Source organism: Mycteria americana, chromosome 8 (assembly GCF_035582795.1).
Source record: "Mycteria americana isolate JAX WOST 10 ecotype Jacksonville Zoo and Gardens chromosome 8, USCA_MyAme_1.0, whole genome shotgun sequence".
NCBI lineage: Eukaryota > Metazoa > Chordata > Aves > Ciconiiformes > Ciconiidae > Mycteria > Mycteria americana.
In genome coordinates this window covers 584,767-602,710 of record NC_134372.1, presented here as the reverse complement: position 1 = coordinate 602,710, position 17,944 = coordinate 584,767, and the positions used below count along the sequence as shown (strand labels likewise).

At 41.3% G+C, this 17,944-nt stretch overlaps 1 protein-coding gene across 3 annotated transcripts in view; it reads left to right on the top strand.

Annotated features, from left to right (window-relative positions):
• KDM3B (lysine demethylase 3B) overlaps positions 1-17,436 on the top strand; it is a 72,051-nt gene extending 54,615 nt beyond the window's left edge. For 2 of the 3 annotated variants that reach the window (XM_075509360.1, XM_075509361.1), the window contains 8 exons: positions 3,872-4,043; positions 7,154-7,244; positions 7,332-7,462; positions 11,124-11,243; positions 11,742-11,881; positions 12,219-12,395; positions 13,889-14,023; positions 16,089-17,436. In XM_075509360.1, coding sequence (XP_075365475.1) covers positions 3,872-4,043; positions 7,154-7,244; positions 7,332-7,462; positions 11,124-11,243; positions 11,742-11,881; positions 12,219-12,395; positions 13,889-14,023; positions 16,089-16,169 — 1,047 coding nt within the window. In that variant the 3' untranslated portion in view covers positions 16,170-17,436. Of the gene's footprint in view, positions 1-3,871; positions 4,044-7,153; positions 7,245-7,331; positions 7,463-11,123; positions 11,244-11,741; positions 11,882-12,218; positions 12,396-13,888; positions 14,024-16,088 lie in introns of those variants that run through there. The other variant, XR_012776795.1, reaches the window with a different exon arrangement.
• Positions 17,437-17,944: the final 508 nt, after the last annotated feature.

Below are 17,944 nucleotides of genomic sequence, written 5' to 3'. Positions count from 1 at the left end.
GACTAAAGTGGGCAACTTTGTGGCAAGTATCTGCTACAGACCACCTGATCAAGAAGAAGTGATAAGGCCTTCTTCCAACAACTGGGGGAAGCCCTACGTTCACATTTCCTGGGCCTCATGGGGCCATCCTGTTATCTGCTGGAGAAACAACACAACCGGTCACAAGCACTCCTGAAGTTTTCTGCAGTGCATTGATGACAATGTCCTGACACAGCTGATCAAAGAACCAGCTAGGGAAGGATGCTCTGCTGGACCTCATGCTTACACATGAGGAAGAACAGGTTGTTGATGTGAAGGTAAGGGTGGTCATCAGATGGTGGGGTTCGGTTCAAGATCCTGAGAGGAGAGAGCAAAGCAAAAAAGCAAGATCACAAGCCTGGACTTCAGGAGAGCAGACTTTTTCACCTTTTCAGATATGTGCTTGGAAGAATCCCATGGGATATGGTCCTGAAGAGAAGAGGGGCTCAGGAATGCTGGTTGAGTCATGCTTAACCTGTGTCGTAGCCTTCTGTGATGAGATGACTGGCTTGGTGGGTGAGGGGAGGGCACTGGATGTTTTTTATCTTAACTTTAATAAGGCTTTTGACACTGCCATAATGTCATCAGAGAAACTCATGAAGTATGGACTAGATAACTGGACAGCATGGTGGATTTAAAACTGACTGAAGTGCTGTGCTCCGAGGGTTGTGATCACTAGCACGAAGTCCAGCTGGAGGCCAGTCACTAGTGGTGTACCCTAAGGGGTTAGTATTGGGTTGAGAACTATTTAACGTCCTCATTAATGACCTAGATGGGATAGAGTTCATACATGCTCAGCAAGTTTACAGACGATGCAAAACTGGGAGGAATGGCTGATACACCAGATGGTTGTGCTGCTATTCAGAGGGACCTGGACAGGCTGGAGAACTGGACCCAGAGGAATCTTGTGATGTTCAGCAAGGGAAAATGTAAAGTCCCGCACCTCAGGAGGAATAACACCCGGCTGGGGGTGCTACATGCTGGGGGGCGGCCGGCTGGAAAGTAGCTTTGCCTGGAAGGACCTTGATGTCCCAGTGGACAAGGAGGTGACTGTGAGCCAAGAATGCATCCTTGTGACAAAGAAGGGCAGCAGCATCCTGGGCTGCGTTAGGAAGAGCGTTGTCGGCAGGTCAAGGGAAGCGATCCTCCCCCTCTACTCAGCACTGGCAGAGGCCACGCCTGGAGTCCTGTGTCCAGTTCTGGGCTCCCCGGTACAAGAAAGGCGTGGGCTTACTGGAGCAAGTCCAGCGAAGGGCCACAAAGATGATTAAGGGACTGGAGCATCTTTCATATGAAGAGTGGCTGAGAGAGCTGGGACTGTTCAGCCCAGAGAAGAGAAGGCTCGGGGGAGCGTGGGGAGGAGATCTTATCAATGTGTATAAATACCTGATGAGAGGGAGTGAGGAAGAGGGAGCCAGACTCTTCTCAGCAGTGCCCACTGACAGGACGAGAGGCAATGGGTACAAACTGAAAAACCAGGAAGTTCAACCTGAACACAAGAAAAGACTTTTTTTAGTGTGAGGGTGGTCCCTTCCAAGCTAAATGTTTCTGTGGTTCTGTGGGGGTTTTTTGCCTTTTTTTTTTTTTCTTTTTCCTCAAGTCAACAGGAGTAAAGTAACAACCTCTTTTTGTTTTCTTAAACCTCATTCTTCTGGAGTTGAGGTTTAATTGCTGCCTTCTAGAACTTAAGGGCTGTGTTGCGTTATGTTTGAAAACCAAGGCCATTTCTGTTATCCCCAAAGTTGTGGTTTTTTTCTTTTCCTCCATTCACTTCTGAATGAATAGTTGCCCTCACTTAGGGACTAAAATGGATACTAGTCCTGTTAGAGGCCATCAGGCAATCCAGGTGAAGCAGTGGTTAGTTACTGGAGTGTTTTTAAGCAACATAACTTTGGAGTTGCTCGTCTATAGCTCTGTAGGTATCTTTGCCTAATGCACTGATACTGCTAGAACATCTAGGGGCATCTGTGCTCCCCAGGGTTGCACTGAGCTCTTCATGTGAATAAACCCAAGATCCACCTTCTGATCATTGTTAATGGACAGGGCACAGCTTGGAATTGATTCAGTCTTGCATAGATGTGAACTGTCATTTGAACATAGGTAGCAGTTGCTAAACCTAGAGTTCTTCAGGTGGGATAGTGCATGTGCAAGTTCACTTCATACCCTCTTTTCCTTTTCTCTCAAGTCTTGTAACTGTCTCCAGAGACTGCGGGGTGAGAAGAACTGACAAGGTCTTGGCCAGTGTTGGTTGGATTGTCTGGTTGGATTTTCCTAGTATTGTTAGTTTAGCAAATGCCTTGGGCGTTTATGGGGAGAGGCCACTCAAATCTTGGTGTGGAATGTATATACATGGTTAGCCTAAATATCTTAAAACCCCTTTTGCAAGCGAACAGCCACTTTTCCGCTACTTGGTTTTGTACCAGGGAATTAATGATAATCCATGATTATACATAAAGAATGAGTGAAATAGTTAAAAAATTCATATCACAATAAGAAAATCTCATATGAGAAGGCTTTACTACAAATGCTGTTTCTAGTGGTAGTTGCATTTGTGCTTAAAAAAAGGAGAGGTGGTGGGACTCAACACCCACTGTACTTCCACAGGTGGATTGACCTTGGCTGGCTGCCAGACCCCTACCCAGCTGCTCTCTCACTCCCCCCTCTCAACAGGACAGGGGGAGAAAATAAGGTGGAAAAGTTTGTGGGTCATGATAAAGACAGGGAGATCATTTAGTGGTTGCTGTCATGGACAAAACAGATTCAACTTGTGAAAAAAAAAATTACTTTATTGACAATTAAAAATAGAGTAGGATGGTGGGGAGGAAAGGCAAAGCTAAAAAACAGCTTACCCCCACCCACCCCTCCTTCTTCCTAAAGGCTCAACTTTACTCCTTCATCCCTGACTCTTACACCTCTTCAGCCCCTGGAGCAGCACGGGGGGATGGAGAATAATGGGGGGTGCGGTCAGTTCATAACACTTTGTCTCTGCTGCTCCTTCCTCCTCACGCTCTTCCCCTGCTCCAGTGTGGAGTCCCTCCCACAGGATACCATCCTTCATGAACTGCTCCAGCGTGGGCCCTCTCCATGGGCTGCAGTCCTTCAGGAATAGACTGCTCCAGCATGGATCCCCAACAGCCCACAGTTTCTGCCAGAAAACTTGCTCCAGAGTGGGATCTCCATGGGCTGCAGCTTCCTTCAGGCATCTCCCTCTGCTGCAGTGTGGGGTCCTCCACGGGCTGCATTGTGGATATCTGCTCCACTGTGGTCCTCCACAGGCAACCTGCTTTCACCATGGTCTCTTCCATGGGCTGCAAGGGAATCTCAGGAGCACCTCCTCCCCCTCCTTCACTGACCTTGGTGTCTGCAGAGTTGTGTCTCCCACTTCCTTCCCCTCCCCTCACCCCCCCCCCCCCCCCCCCAAGCAGTTGCAGAGCATTTTTTACCCTTTCTTATTATCACAGAGGCACCACCAGCATCAATTATGGGCTCAGCTTTGGCCAGTGTCGGGGCTGTTGGAGCCAGGTGGAACCATCTGTCTCCAGCATGGGGCAGCTCCCAGCCTCATCTCACAGAGCCCACCCCTGCTGCCAACACCTTGCCGTGTAGACCTGATACGCTTGCCTTAGTAAGTCTAATACAATACCACTTCTAAGGCAACTGCACATGGCCTGGAACTGAAGTTTGCTTTGACTCTGGTTATTTGTTTGATGCACAAAAACCAGACGTGGATGAAAATAGATTTGTGGTGTCTTTTGTATGATGGTAGCCAGGAGTCTCAGCTCTTAAGAAAGTTTGGCTGCATGTGTAAGAAATTTGGTTACGGTGGAGTAAGCATTCATCTTTGTATTCTCAGCCCGTGCTGGTATCTGGTGTCCATAAGAAGTTGAAGTCAGAGCTTTGGAAACCAGAAGCTTTCAGCCTGGAATTTGGAGATCAAGATGTAGATTTGGTGAACTGCAGGAACTGTGCCATAATTTCAGACGTGAAAGTGCGTGACTTCTGGGATGGCTTTGAGATAATATCTAGTAAGTAATATCTATGGCTGACTAGTTTGACTGAGCAGTCTGTCTTGCTACCTTCAACTCCTCCTTTTCCACCTATTTTCTCAAAAAAAAAAAAAAATCCGAATAGCGATCAGTCTCATCCAAAGAAGCCATTGCTCCTTAGATGTAGCGCACCCTAGAAAATAACTTATTGGTGAAGATTAGGGCAGGGCTGCCCAAGAAAACTTCGTCTATACTACAGCGTGATGGTGTGTGTTACTTTCATGTGTCAAAAGATGATCCATTTCATGGGAAGCTACTTTTTTTTTTTAACTTTCCTCAGTGAAATTAATCATCAGTTACCATTATTAAGACAGTAAGTGTCTTGACTACCCTTACTCTCCTTCCAACCTCAACGTTTATTGTAAAACTAAAGGGAACCTGCAGAGCTGAAACAGACTGAGGCTTTTGATGCTAAAACTCAGACTTGGTGGAACACATCAACTAAGTAAAGTTGACATTGCAAATTATTTTTATAGTAGATCATCTGTGAGTACAAATACATGTTTATATGTATTATGAATAGCAATGCTGTATGCGTACCTCATGTGATAATGCTTGAGTTCTTCTTTGAGAAAACCTTCTGTCAAGGGTGGATGTGGAAGCTCACCAGTTAAAATTCCTGTGGATATAACTGGTCAGATTAAAGAGCTTCTGAAAAGCAGAGTGCTCTATTTTAGATTGTATATACCTAGATCAGAGTGTTCTTACATTTACAGATGTTAGAGTTGCAACGGTTCATTGCAATGTTGCTGATTTCAGTGGTGTGTATAAAACGTTTTCTGTATTTATTGCTATGTGCACATAGCAGAAATGGTGAACTACTGGATGACTTAATGGAATGTTTGTTCAACAGCGAACAAAATGATAGATTTGTAGACCAAGAATATTCCCTTCCCTAGTCATATTCCAATCAAAGAGCTCCCAACTTTTGACTTGTTTTTATATGGTTCCAAGTACAGAGTCTTGTATTTTGTACTGTTAAATTTCATACTATTTCTGTTATTACTCAGAAATAAATGGCCTAGAAGGATATAATGGTGCAGTCTTTCTGTGTATTAATGGTAATTGTGAAACTTCACAAACTCTTCACTCTTGTGCTAGGGTCATTCATGAAAACAGTAAACGTGTATGGGTCAAGTTATCTTTGAGAAATGTTATTTGTAGTTTGTCTCCAGACAGATATGCTCCTTTCAGCAAAATCAGCTGCTGCCTTTCTTTTAGACAATGCCATTACCACACTTTATATGAGAAATGTTAGTGATCTAGGTTGGAAAACCTGACCACTTTTGCTAGTTTCTTTTAAAAACATTTTATTTAGTGTTTTTCAGCCATGTGCAATCCTCAATTTACAAGAGTATTATCTGCTACTAGTCCAGAGATTTCACACACTAATTCATATGAAAACTGTTTGCAAATTATATAATGACTCTGACTTCTCTGCATTACATGAATTTTAGATTTCTCAAATATGTGGCTGGTTCTTCCCCCCCCCCCCCCCCCCCCTTAAGTTATTGAAGAGATGTAGAACAGCCACTGAATTTGGAGGTGGTATTGAGATAATCGCTTAAGTATTCTATTTGATATTTTATTTTAGCTAATTTTAATCTTGTGCTGTTTACTTTTAATACCTTTGAGTTCTAAGTGGACTTTTGGCAGGTCTAACTTTTTGTTTTGATACTTCTTAGACCTGCTTTTCTTTGCTGATCAGATGTTTTCTGGGTTTTGTCCAGTTTCGTGTAATTTGTCAGATCCGTATGTTTTCCTCTGGGTAGCTCTTCACTCTGTCCTTTCTGAATAGCCTTGCTACAAGTTTCCTTTCCTTGTTTGGAACAAAGATCCTTGATGAGTTCAAAATCTTGAATACGGGAAGTTCTGAAACATCTTTAAATTCAAGTCCTTGAGCTTTTCAGTTCACTTACCTCTCTAAAATCTGTAGCTCATCAAAATTAGTTTTCTTTAAATCAGTCACTTCGGTTTACATATCTGCAGTTCTTTATTCCTTTTAATTTCAGTAAAATAATTTTTATATTGCAAACTAAGGCTGTCTTCTGTAGCCTGTTGATATAGAACGTAGATGTGATTCACAGGTCTCCAGGTCCTAGTTTCTTAGATATGCATTCTCTTTTGGTGCTGTCAGCAGCTTTGCTAGGTCTGGGTAAGATCAGTTGCTTTTTGTTTGGCTGACAATCCTTGGTAAGGTAGGAAGCGGTGAAGGACATTACTTTCTGAGGAAAAGGGGATGTGAAGGTGTCAGACTGCAGTACATCCTGTTTTCCAGCTGATGGCTTCCTGTAGAGTTTTGAAGAATCTGGTAGAAGAGTGAACTTTTTTTCTCTCTAAATGTTATGCTGACTCTTTTAAGCTGCAGCACGTACCACTTCCAGATACACTTAGCCACTGTAACACCTGAGGTAAAACAGCAGTTGATGTGGTCAGTGCTGTCGTATCGTACATCCACTGTTGCGTACGTAATGTCATCTTTCTGTGCTACCAGCTCTCTCTGTTACCAGCCAGGATTCGCGTACAACTCTTGAAGTGAAGAACAAATGTTGGAATTTGGCACCCTGCTAATTTGAGTGCCTCCAGCAAAGAAGAATTGAAAAAACTCAAGGCTGTCTTCCTCAGTAACCACCTGCCATTTAGCTTTTTTGAGTGTGGTGTACCATGGTTTCTTGCTTTATACTGAGGTTAGGGTTGATTTCAGAGCGTGAACCAATAACTTTAATTTTATAGAAGCACCACTCCTCTTGAAATTAAACAGAAAATTCCTTTAGACTTTGGTAAAAGTAGTAAGGTAGAATGCTTTGGAAAGGCTTGTTTTCGAAGTTGAATAAAAACTATTCTAAAACTTAGCAGCTGTGCAAGATCTGTCAAACTTCTGCTGTAGGTAATGAGATATATATATATCTGTAATTGTTAAACCGTTGTTTGGTCATACTACAATAATGCTTGGAAGCCCAAAGAAAAATCAGGATCCATTTTGCTGTGCAATGTAAGAGGTCTTGGTACAAAAGACTTACAGCTTAAACAAGGTAATGGGCTGTGGTACAAAGATACTACATGAAGAAATCTTAATTTGTTTCTTGCAGAACGGCTCAGGTCAGATGATGGTCAGCCAATGGTACTAAAGTTAAAGGATTGGCCTCCAGGGGAGGACTTCAGAGATATGATGCCTACAAGGTAAGTAAACCTTAGTATCGATGCCTTCAGGACTGCTGTAGGCACTACAGGAGGAAAACATGCCTTTGTTCTCTTTTTGCTCTCTAGGTTTGAGGACTTGATGGAAAATCTTCCTCTTCCTGAATATACCAAGAGGGATGGCAGACTCAATTTGGCTTCTAGGCTGCCAAGCTACTTTGTCCGTCCTGACTTGGGTCCCAAAATGTACAATGCCTATGGTATGTGAGAATAGTTCTGCAGATGTTGATTTTTGTGACTCTCTATTACAGTCTTTATTATACTTCGGGCATATGCAAGGCTGTGGCATTAATCAAAACTCAGTGCTTATCCTAGAGCATGCTGTCATTTTTTTTAATTGGTCCTGCAATCTATTCCTATGCTAGTCCTCTCTCTGTCAGATGTGCCCTTTTTTGCCTTGTGGTTTCCAAGAGACGTACATATGATAAGTTTGCAAACATTTATTATTTAATACATATAATAAGCATAATACTGATACAGGGTTCAAGGAGAAGTTAATATCTCTTTGAGACCAGTTGATACATTTGAGAGGAAAATCAGCCAGCTTCTGGGCACTTTGATCTGTGTGTTCATGTTTCCGACCAGGGTTGTAATTTTCTTCATCCATGTCTAACACCGCAGACCACAGACAACATGCAAGACAAAACTGTCATCGTGTTCAGCTACCTAAATTGGATGGTTTTGTCCTCTTAAGACTGTAATTATGTAATTATATAGTAGGTAAATAGCATACAATGGAGGAAACCTTTGTGTGAGCACATACTCTGCATGGGACTGTGAAGCATTAAATTTTCAAATGATTGTCAATATAGCAGAGCATGGAGGATATATGAACAATTAATGCATGTCATATCAACTTGAATTATTTCAGTTCCTGAATGTACTGACTTTAAGGTCATGGCCAAAAGCAGGTTTTGGAGACTTTTAATTTAAAACAAATGATTGTTAAAGTTCTAGGATACTTTTAAATAGCCGATCAATTTGGAAGTACGTACTTTTGAGTACTTTAGAGTAAGATAAATAAAGTAGTTGCTCTTTGTATATACTGAAAAATGTCAAGTGATACTGATAAGGAAAAAGTTGTAGCTGTCTTGCAGAGCAGGTATGTGGAAGCAAACTTACCCAAATGTAACTTCTGTCTGTCTCTTTGAATATTTATGAGACGGGGGTGCGGGGTTTTTTAAGGTTTTGTATTCCAATTATACACCTACAGTAACAACTCACCTGAGGACATGAAAGATTTTTCATTGTTTCATCTTTTTTAAAAAAATGTTTTAGCTCAGTAACCAAGTGTGGATTACACTTAAGCTGTAAACCAACATATTGCAGTTCTGAGAAAGTGTTTGTGGGGTTATTTTGCTTTTTTTAGCAGTATAACATCACAAATAAGAGTTAAAAAGAATAGGGGTTTGTGAACTTGGGCAAATTGAGCTTCTTCAGGATTTAACAGTGTTCAGTGTTTTAGTTTATGTATTACTTGACATGTCAGCTGAGTGGTGAAGGCTGTACACCAAAGAGCTTATAATGTAATCAAGCAATATAATATATGAGTACGGCAAGAAGCAAGGTAATCAGTGACGACTAAGTTGTCTTTGTGTATTGCTAGTTGCTACCGATGGAAGGAGTGGATTCATTTTGTTGAATTTATTTTAAATGTCAAAGTTTTCCTTTGTATCAGAGTTTGTGGAGGGAGTGTTGATGGTATTTTTTTAGCATAGAATGTAACCCTCTACTGTTTGAGCCTTCTTAGATGTATAGGTCTTGGTCTGAAGAGAGAAAGTATTACACTTCGTTTACTTTCAAGTTAAAAGAAAAAAATTAGCTAGGTCTGTCTTCAAAAACAGTTTTGCATCTTTTTGCTCTTAGCTGCTTTACAGACAAATTAAAGGGTGGACCTAGATATAAAAACAGTAATTCCGTCTATGATGAATAAGCGTAACTTCTAGCATATTAAATGTATTTTGGTTGTAAATATATGGCTTTGTTTTCTGAGTATGTGGTGGAAAAAAGTTCTCAATAGCGAGGTAAAGTCTTTCATGTGCTTAGCATTTTAAAGCATTAAGATAGAAAAATTGGGACTGAAGCTTGATCCTTATAGCAGCCTCCCAGTACTTAAAGGGAGCCTATAGGAAAGACGGGGACAAACTTTTTAGCAAGGCCTGTTGTGACAGGACAAGGAGCAATAGTTTTAAACTAAGGGAGGGCAGATTTAGACTGGATTTAAGAAAGAAATTTTTTACACTGAGGGTGGTGAGGCACTGGCCCAGGTTGCCCAGAGAGGTGGTAGATGCCCCATCCCTGGAAACACTCAAGGCCAGGCTGGACGGGGCTCTGAGCAACCTGATCTGGTTGAAGATGTCCCTGCTCTTGCAGGAGGGCTGGACTAGAGGACCTGTAAAGGTGCCTTCCAATCCAAAGCATTCTATGATTCTTAAAGTGATACTCGGTTACCTAAATAAAAGGACTGTTTACAGAAGTTAACAGTGAAGAAATCTTACTCCCTTCAACAGGTTTTGTGTGTAAAGGACCCTTAAATATTGACCAATTTTTATATATCAATACCTGAACTGTTTAACATAAGACTTGCCATTGATGTTGTATTTGTATTTCCCAGCATAGTCTGTATGTCTTAGACCACTAGCAAATAATTATAGACAGAATGACACTTCTTAAATTATACCCTGCTGCATCTGGCAAAGCACGGTTTTGGGGTGGAGGTTGTAAGGGCCCTTACTCGAGGTCAATAATTAACCTATCTTTTGTGAAATTGTCTGGCCTGTTTTTTGAACCTATATATTATGTTTTTCCATGTTTGTATTTCAGTTGTGCTTTCTTAAAGTTCATGTTACAAACTCACTAAATTAGCTACTGTTTCTGGTCTGTTATGATAGGTACTGTACAGTGAGTTGAGTTCCTGTCCACAGAAGCTTGTATTTTAAGTAGAAAAGAGATAAATACGAATGTGATCCTAAAACATAACCAATACTCTTGTGGTCATACTTACATTAGTGTTTGCTGATAAAAAGATTTTTTTTTTTTTAATCTTTTAATTTCTCCCCCCATGTTACTTGCTAGAGGAGATGGTAAAGCAAAAGTAGAGAGAGAGAGTGCTATTGAAGGGTCAGAGGAAGAGAGAAGAATGTGTTATATGAGAAGGTGAAAGAATTAAGCGGCAAACATTTGAAATCTCTTTCTCCATTACTCATAGCCACTTGAGAGGGGTAAGATCATCCAATGTATAAAGGTATAAGCACTTGAGAGTCTGCAGGTGTTTTTCCTTACTCGGTCATAATCTGAATTGTTAATGATGAGCTGGACAATAACTGCTGTGAATTCAACTGATCACATGGATTTTACAGCTGAGTATGAGAAAATAATGAACTGCTGGAGGCTTATACTTGTAACAGTCCAGTGACTTGCTGCACACCGTATGATGCTAATGCCACTTACAGCAGTCAGGGTTTCTCTTTGTACCTCCAAGCAAAGGAAAACAGCGCCAAAGAATGCCTACTAACTTTGTATTATGAAAGCTAAGTTCCCTATTATAGACTGTATAAATGACCCTCAGAGAGACAAAATTGTAAAGTACAAGTTCAGGCTTTGTTTCCAAAATGCTTGTTTTCTCATGGCTTGGGTGAACTATATTTGCTACTTGTATTTCCTGTAAAATAAAAATACTAGTTATCAGTAAACTTTTTACTTATGCCACACATGACATGAAAATAACTACTTCAGCTGCCCTTTGACATTGGCTTCTGCTCTCATTGCTGTGTAAAGTTAGCATTCTAGAAAGATCTTCCAGGCAGGTTATTTCTATAAGAGCTTAAATAGAATTTAATGGTATTTTGCACTCTCTTACAGGCTTAATTACTGCAGAAGACAGACGAGTTGGTACCACAAACCTGCACTTGGATGTGTCTGATGCTGTTAATGTCATGGTGTACGTTGGGATTCCCATTGGGGAAGGGACCCATGATGATGGTAATGTTTGAGGAAACCTGTTTTCTGTCCATTAAAAATCAATTGTGTGTGTGAGAAAAGACTGTACCTTTTATTGTTGAAGGTTGTCATATCTATGAGATATAACCCAAATATACAAGGCAGTTTGCTATGTCTGCAGCACATATTTAAAAGTGCAGTAATGCTTCATTGGTTCCCAACTGTGGAAGCAGCAAAGTTTTGCTAGAAATTAGGATTTCCCTGGAGAAAGGAGGAGGAAGGGTGATAAGTTACTCTTTCTTCTCCTTTTATTTGAATAATTGTAGTTAGTTCAGTTTGAATTCATGACCTGAGCTTTGTGATTAGCTGTCAATTGACACATTTCCTGAATTTTGTTAAGATGAAGCATGCTGTTCTTAGAAAGGGCACTGTATGATGCAGCAGTTGCAGTAGCAGTGTGACTGGATTTAGTGGCTCAAAATTCTCCTTCCTCTTAGAAGCTTCGTAATCATACCGCTTTTATGTGGATTCCCCTTTCAGAGGTGCTGAAAACCATTGATGAGGGAGATGCTGACGATGTAACAAAGCAGCGAATCCATGAAGGAAGAGAGAAACCCGGAGCCTTGTGGCACATCTATGCTGCCAAGGATGCTGAAAAGATACGGGAACTTCTCCGGAAGGTATGTTGGTTACAAAGGAGGCTTGAGCCTACAGGATTCCTTGACTTGCTTGCTTACAGCAGCTGAATGATACAAATTGCTATCAACACCAAGCGCATAGGTATTCTAATGCTGTCTTTAAGGACGTTAGTAGTTACTGTGTTCCCAGGTTTTCAGCCTGGTCTAGAATCTTCATACTAATGCACATGTCACTAGTTAAGACCTAAATGAGCTTAATGACAGTAATGTCCTACCTTGAAATAGTTTGTTATGTGTTTTGGTACAGAGCTTTTTGTGAGCCAGCAATATCAAGGTGCTCTGTCATGGTTTCCCCCCCCACCCCATATCTTGGCCCTAGGTTGGAGAAGAGCAAGGTCAAGAAAATCCCCCAGATCATGACCCCATTCATGACCAAAGTTGGTACTTGGACCAGACCTTACGTAAGCGACTCTATGATGAGTATGGTGTACAAGGCTGGGCAATAGTGCAGTTCCTTGGAGATGCTGTGTTCATTCCTGCAGGTGCTCCCCATCAGGTAAGTATACCAACTCTAGGCCATATTTACAAATAGGATTGAATTTGAGGCACAACAGAACTGTGACTTCAAAATAACTGTCAGTTAATGTTGCTGACTTAGGTTCCTTTTTCTACGTATGCAGTTCTTACAGGAATTATTTGAATTGGATCTTAGTCATTGTATTAGTAAAAATTATATAAATACCTGAATTATGTGTACAGTACTGTGATGGAATTAAGGAAAATCTGGACGAAGGGATCAAGTGTACTCTCAGTAAGTTTGCAGACGACACCAAGTTGTGCGGGAGGGTTGATCTGCTGGAGGGTAGGCAGGCTCTGCAGAGGGACCTGGACAGGCTGGATCGATGGGCCGAGGTCAATTGTATGAGGTTCAACAAGGCCAAGTGCAAGGTCCTGCACTTGGGCCACAGCAACCCCATGCAGCGCTACAGGCTTGGGGAAGAGTGGCTGGAAAGCTGCCCGGCAGAGAAGGACCTGGTGGTGTTGGTCAACAGCCGCCTGAATATGAGCCAGCAGTGTGCCCAGGCGGCCAAGAAAGCCAATGGCATCCTGGCTTGTATCAAAAATAGCGTGGCCAGCAGGACTAGGGCAGTGATCGTGCCCCTGTACTCGGCACTGGTGAGGCTGCACCTCGAATGCTGTGTTCAGTTTTGGGCCCCCCACTACAAGAGGGACATTGAGGGGCTGGAGCGTGTCCAGAGAAGGGCAACGGAGCTGGTGAAGGGTCTGGAGCAGAAGTCTTATGAGGAGCGGCTGAGGGACCTGGGGTTGTTCAGCCTGGAGAAAAGGAGGCTGAGGGGAGACCTTATCACTCTCTTCAACTACCTGAAAGGAGGGTGTAGAGAGGTGGGGTCGGTCTCTTCTCCCAGGTAACAAGTGATGGGATGAGAGGAAATGGCCTCAAGTTGCGCCAGGGGAGGTTTAGACTGGATATGAGGAAATTTTACTTCACCGAGAGGGTTATCAAGCATTGGAACAGGCTGCCCAGGGAAGTGGTTGAGTCCCCATCCCTGGAGGTATTTAAAGGACGTTTGCATGAGGTGCTTATGGACATGGTGTAGTGGTGGTTTTGGCAGTGTTAGGTTTATGGTTGGACTCGATGATCTTAAAGGTCTTTTCCAACCTATATGATTCTGTGATTCTGTGAAAAACAAATAAAATAGGGTGAAGGTGGGAAAACATTTCTGTGTAGTGAAACTTCATCCAAGGGAACAGAATTCCAAAAAAGTGTGGAGAATAGTAGAGACCTTGCTTTAGGGAACACTAGCATATGTGGGAGAATAGGGAACATGTGAGATGTCATGTATTTTGTTCTGGTTTTACCATTAGACACAATTCTGTGTGAGATCAAATAGGCTTCAGTTCCTGTTTCTGATTAAGTAAATGTGGAAGAACCTAACATACGGGGGGGGGGGGGGGGGGGGGTGTTCTTTTGTTTTGCATGGTTCACTCAATCTTGACGTATCTGTCATTTGATGTGGGTTTTCTTAGGTCCATAATTTGTACAGCTGCATTAAAGTGGCAGAAGATTTTGTATCTCCAGAACATGTGAAGCACTGCTTCCGTCTGACCCAGGAGTTCAGGCACCTGTCTAATACTCATACAAACCATGAGGATAAACTGCAGGTAACCATTTTATGACTAAATATCACTAAATATATCCTGTGTCTTGCCAGCTTTGTTCAGTAGTAGAAACGTGTGGCTAACAATTTAAGAAAAAAAATAGCAACTTTCCACAACTTTGGAGGTTCCCATTTGATAAGTATTTAAAAAATAATTAATGCACCTATGTCTACAGCATTATGTAAACAAAAATTAGTAATAAAATTTTGGATTTCCCACTATTGGACTAGTATATGTGTTGGTATTAATAAGTTTTTAAATGGCTGAATCCTGAATGACAGTGAAGCATAGCAGACAAGAAAAACTATTAAAAAGGAAAGAGCAGTGCTTTGTTTTGAAGCGATACGTTTATTTGACCAAGGACACTTGTATTTGTTTCTTTATTGCCTAAAGGAAAACTGCTCTGAAAGTGAAGACTTGCTTATTTAAATCAGGGATGTGGTTTAGTGGTGGACTTGGCAGTGTTAGGATTATGGTTGGACTCAATGATCTTAAAGGTCTTTTCCAACCTAAATGATTCTGTGATTCTGTGTTTCTAAATTAGTCCCAAACAGGAAAATTAAATGTGTTTTGGTTTGAAGAACTATGACTGTTTAAGCTAATAATTATGCACAGAACATATTACGCACTGTAGTACATTGTGTATAAGACAGTAAGTTCTACAGAGAGAAGACTGTAGGAGACTTTTTTGATTTCACCTATGTATGCTTCTGAAGAGTTAGTATCTGTTTAGTTTGCAAATTTTGTTGTCAGCATTTTTTGTGTATTAGTAATCTCATGCATGTAAAATGAAGGAGGGTGGAGATCTGCAGAATGGCTGTTCTTGCAAAGGTGAGTACTCAGTATATAGCCATTCTCCAGTATGTCACCTAAGAGTGTCAGAACTTATCATGTTAATTCTCTCAAACAACTCAGTGAAAAATTGCTATAAATTTATATCTGGATTTGCACAGAATTTTAAGGGAAAGCAGAAGAAGGATCAACTTTCATTGTGGGGATCCAGCTTCTAACACTGTACCTCTTCAGCTGTAGTGATACAGGTGTGGAAGTGTTTCTGTAAATGAATAGGTTGCAAATGAATAATGCTTATTATTTAAAAAAAAAAAAAAAAAGAAAAAAGTAACTGCTGGCAAAGTGGAACTCAGTACTGCTGTGAAAAAGAATACTCGTCGTATTTGTGCCTCACAGCCAAATTTTACCATTTTTATTGACATTTTTCATGTATATTTTAATAGTATTTTTATATAAACATCTGTATTTTTATATATGTGTATATATATTAAAATATGTATATATATTTAAAAATACACAGAGACAATAACTCATAAATGATATAAAAGACTGAGATCATATGTACATCAGGAAAAAATGATGGTGCTTGGCAGTTAGTTGAGCAAGTGCAATTAAGCTACTCACTTAGAGGTTAAACTGTTCCATTTAATACCTAGAAACTGAATTCAAATAAACTTAGATCAGAAAAATCAGAAACAAGATAGAGCTTTGATTGTTAAGTAGCTAAGGGTGGAACAGATTGCTGTGAGTACTAGTGGATTTTTCATCTCTGATCTTGCTTGCCTTTCTGGAAGATGCACAAATTGGAAGAATTTCTAGCCTCCATACAAAGACAACAGGATGATTTATTGCATTGTCTTAATTTACATAGGGTTAAACCATGTGATTTTCTTGCTCTTTCTGGGTTTGATTCATGAGAATCTGTAAGTGACTTGGATCACAAGGACTTTTTCAAAATAAACTCATATGCGTGACTTCATAGTGACTTCCTCCTAGCTCTCATGAAAGAGAGACTTTATCACAAAGTAACATAAGTGAATATATGTTGCTGGGTGACCAGAAAATGAGTTAATAAATCAGTGCAGGTATCTAACATATTTGTTGTCTAACCGTGACGGTTAACATTTGTGCTGTTGATATCCTGGAGCAGTGATAGTGTATGTTTTGTGTATACTTGCCAACTACTACAAATTCAGCTGTCAGAGTTGATTGCATAGGTATGTAAGACTCTCCTTGTAGTCTCTAGAAGTTGATTTTTTTGTTTTTCCTGTTACAGGTGAAGAACATTATCTACCATGCAGTGAAAGATGCTGTTGGCACACTGAAAGCTCATGAATCCAAACTAGCTAGATCGTAGGAATTGCTAATTCCAAATGCCCTGTGAAGTAAGCCTTTTGCTCACAATATATACAGGGACTGCACATGACTGCCTCTGCAGGAGCAGGGGCTTCTCACTAAGAGCTGGTGTGGTCAGTATTACACACACTCTTCAGCCACTGTTTTCTACGCTGCCTCAACACTGAAGGTCTAATGGAAGGTCGCACTGTTAAATGCAGAATTCCAGATTCTAACGAAAGGTGCCATGTCCCTTTCCTGTGGCCTTTTGCAAATTGGAAGAACATGGAAACCACTTGGTGTTCCTGAATATTATGATTAGAAATGGTATAAAGAGTGTGGATGGTTTTTTTTCCTCATGCCTAGTTAGTCTCCACAAAGTTAGAAGGAATGTGCTGGAGGTGGGTTGTCCTACTGCAGACTTAGTTGATAGCTGCTGAAGGAGTGTGACCAACAGTAGCCCAACTGCAGAAATTTAAGCAAACTTCCCATGTGAGATACAGGCCAAGGAAAAGAATAAAGCTATTCTCTGCACTCTCCTTCTTGTAGCCGTTTCTCTATACACTGTAGAGTTGCAGAAGTAAAGGGAGAACCCACTTTTTTTCCCCAGGAGACTCCAGAAATAGGAGAATTGTGTATTTAGTGAAAAACTAGGTTTGTAGTGAAACAGTTAATATTTCATGAAAGTAGATATTTTTAGTATTTTTGAAGTACCACAACTGTTCCTGGATTTTCAAGGAAAGGCGCATTACATTTAGTCTTCCTTTCAATAAAATCAAGAAGTGATTTTTAGAAAGCAGTCCAAAATAGCACAAAAACAGCCAAAGGAGAGTGAATAGAAATCGACACCCCGCCTCCCTTGCCCATATTCCTCACCCATCTTCCCCCCTCTCCCTACACCGCCCTGCTTCCTCGGAATGAGAAGTAAAAAGGAGTATAAACTCTGTTCTCATGTGGAGATGTTGTACATCTCTCCCTGCACTGGTGACTGCAGGCAATAGTTCACCCAATACCAGTGCTAGCTGAAAACATCTATCCTTTCCAAAGTGAAGGAAAAGTTAACTTTCAGTGTCAACTTTGTCCAGAACTATTTTAAGTAAAATGTTCCTGCTTGATAGAACTGTATTCAGAATTTACTAATGTCAGCATTGATGCAATGGATTTCATTGTCCGGGTACATGGGGAAATGTATCTACCTTATATCCAGCTGTACTGTAGTGCCACCTGCAGGCCTGTTAATATGTTCACGGTTATTTCATTTTTTAAAAAATAAAAGTCATTTACTGTAACAGCCTGGGCAGTTTCTTTCAGACTTGTACACTGATCTTCCTGCTTTGAGTTTGTCTCAGCTTCTGCCTCTGGTAGCGTGGGCTACATGTTGATTTCTTGCCCTGTGTCTGACCAGAAGGCTTGGGTGTTCTACGCCTGGCGTCCCAGTTACGTGCTGGGAGCGTACCAAGCTACCTGCAGAGCCTTGATTCTCAGGGATAGTTTGGGTAGAGGATCTGTCTTGTCATAAACGGCATCTCTTGTGCTGTGCTCCCCACCTCTCGCTATCTTCCCAACAGGCTGGGGTTCAGAGCTGCCCTCTCCTCTGGAGATATGGATGGGGTGGTGAACGTTCCCTGGTTTCTCACCTTGGAGGCTGTCATGGCAGGAGCAGTTCGGTTTGCTGGCATGTGGCATGCTGGCAGCTTCTCAGGTTGGTTACTGGGTGCAAGTAGTTCACTCCTAGGCTTTTGCTGCCTTCATGCCCTTGCAGTTATCCTGTGAATACGGGCTAGTTCAGTCCGCTAG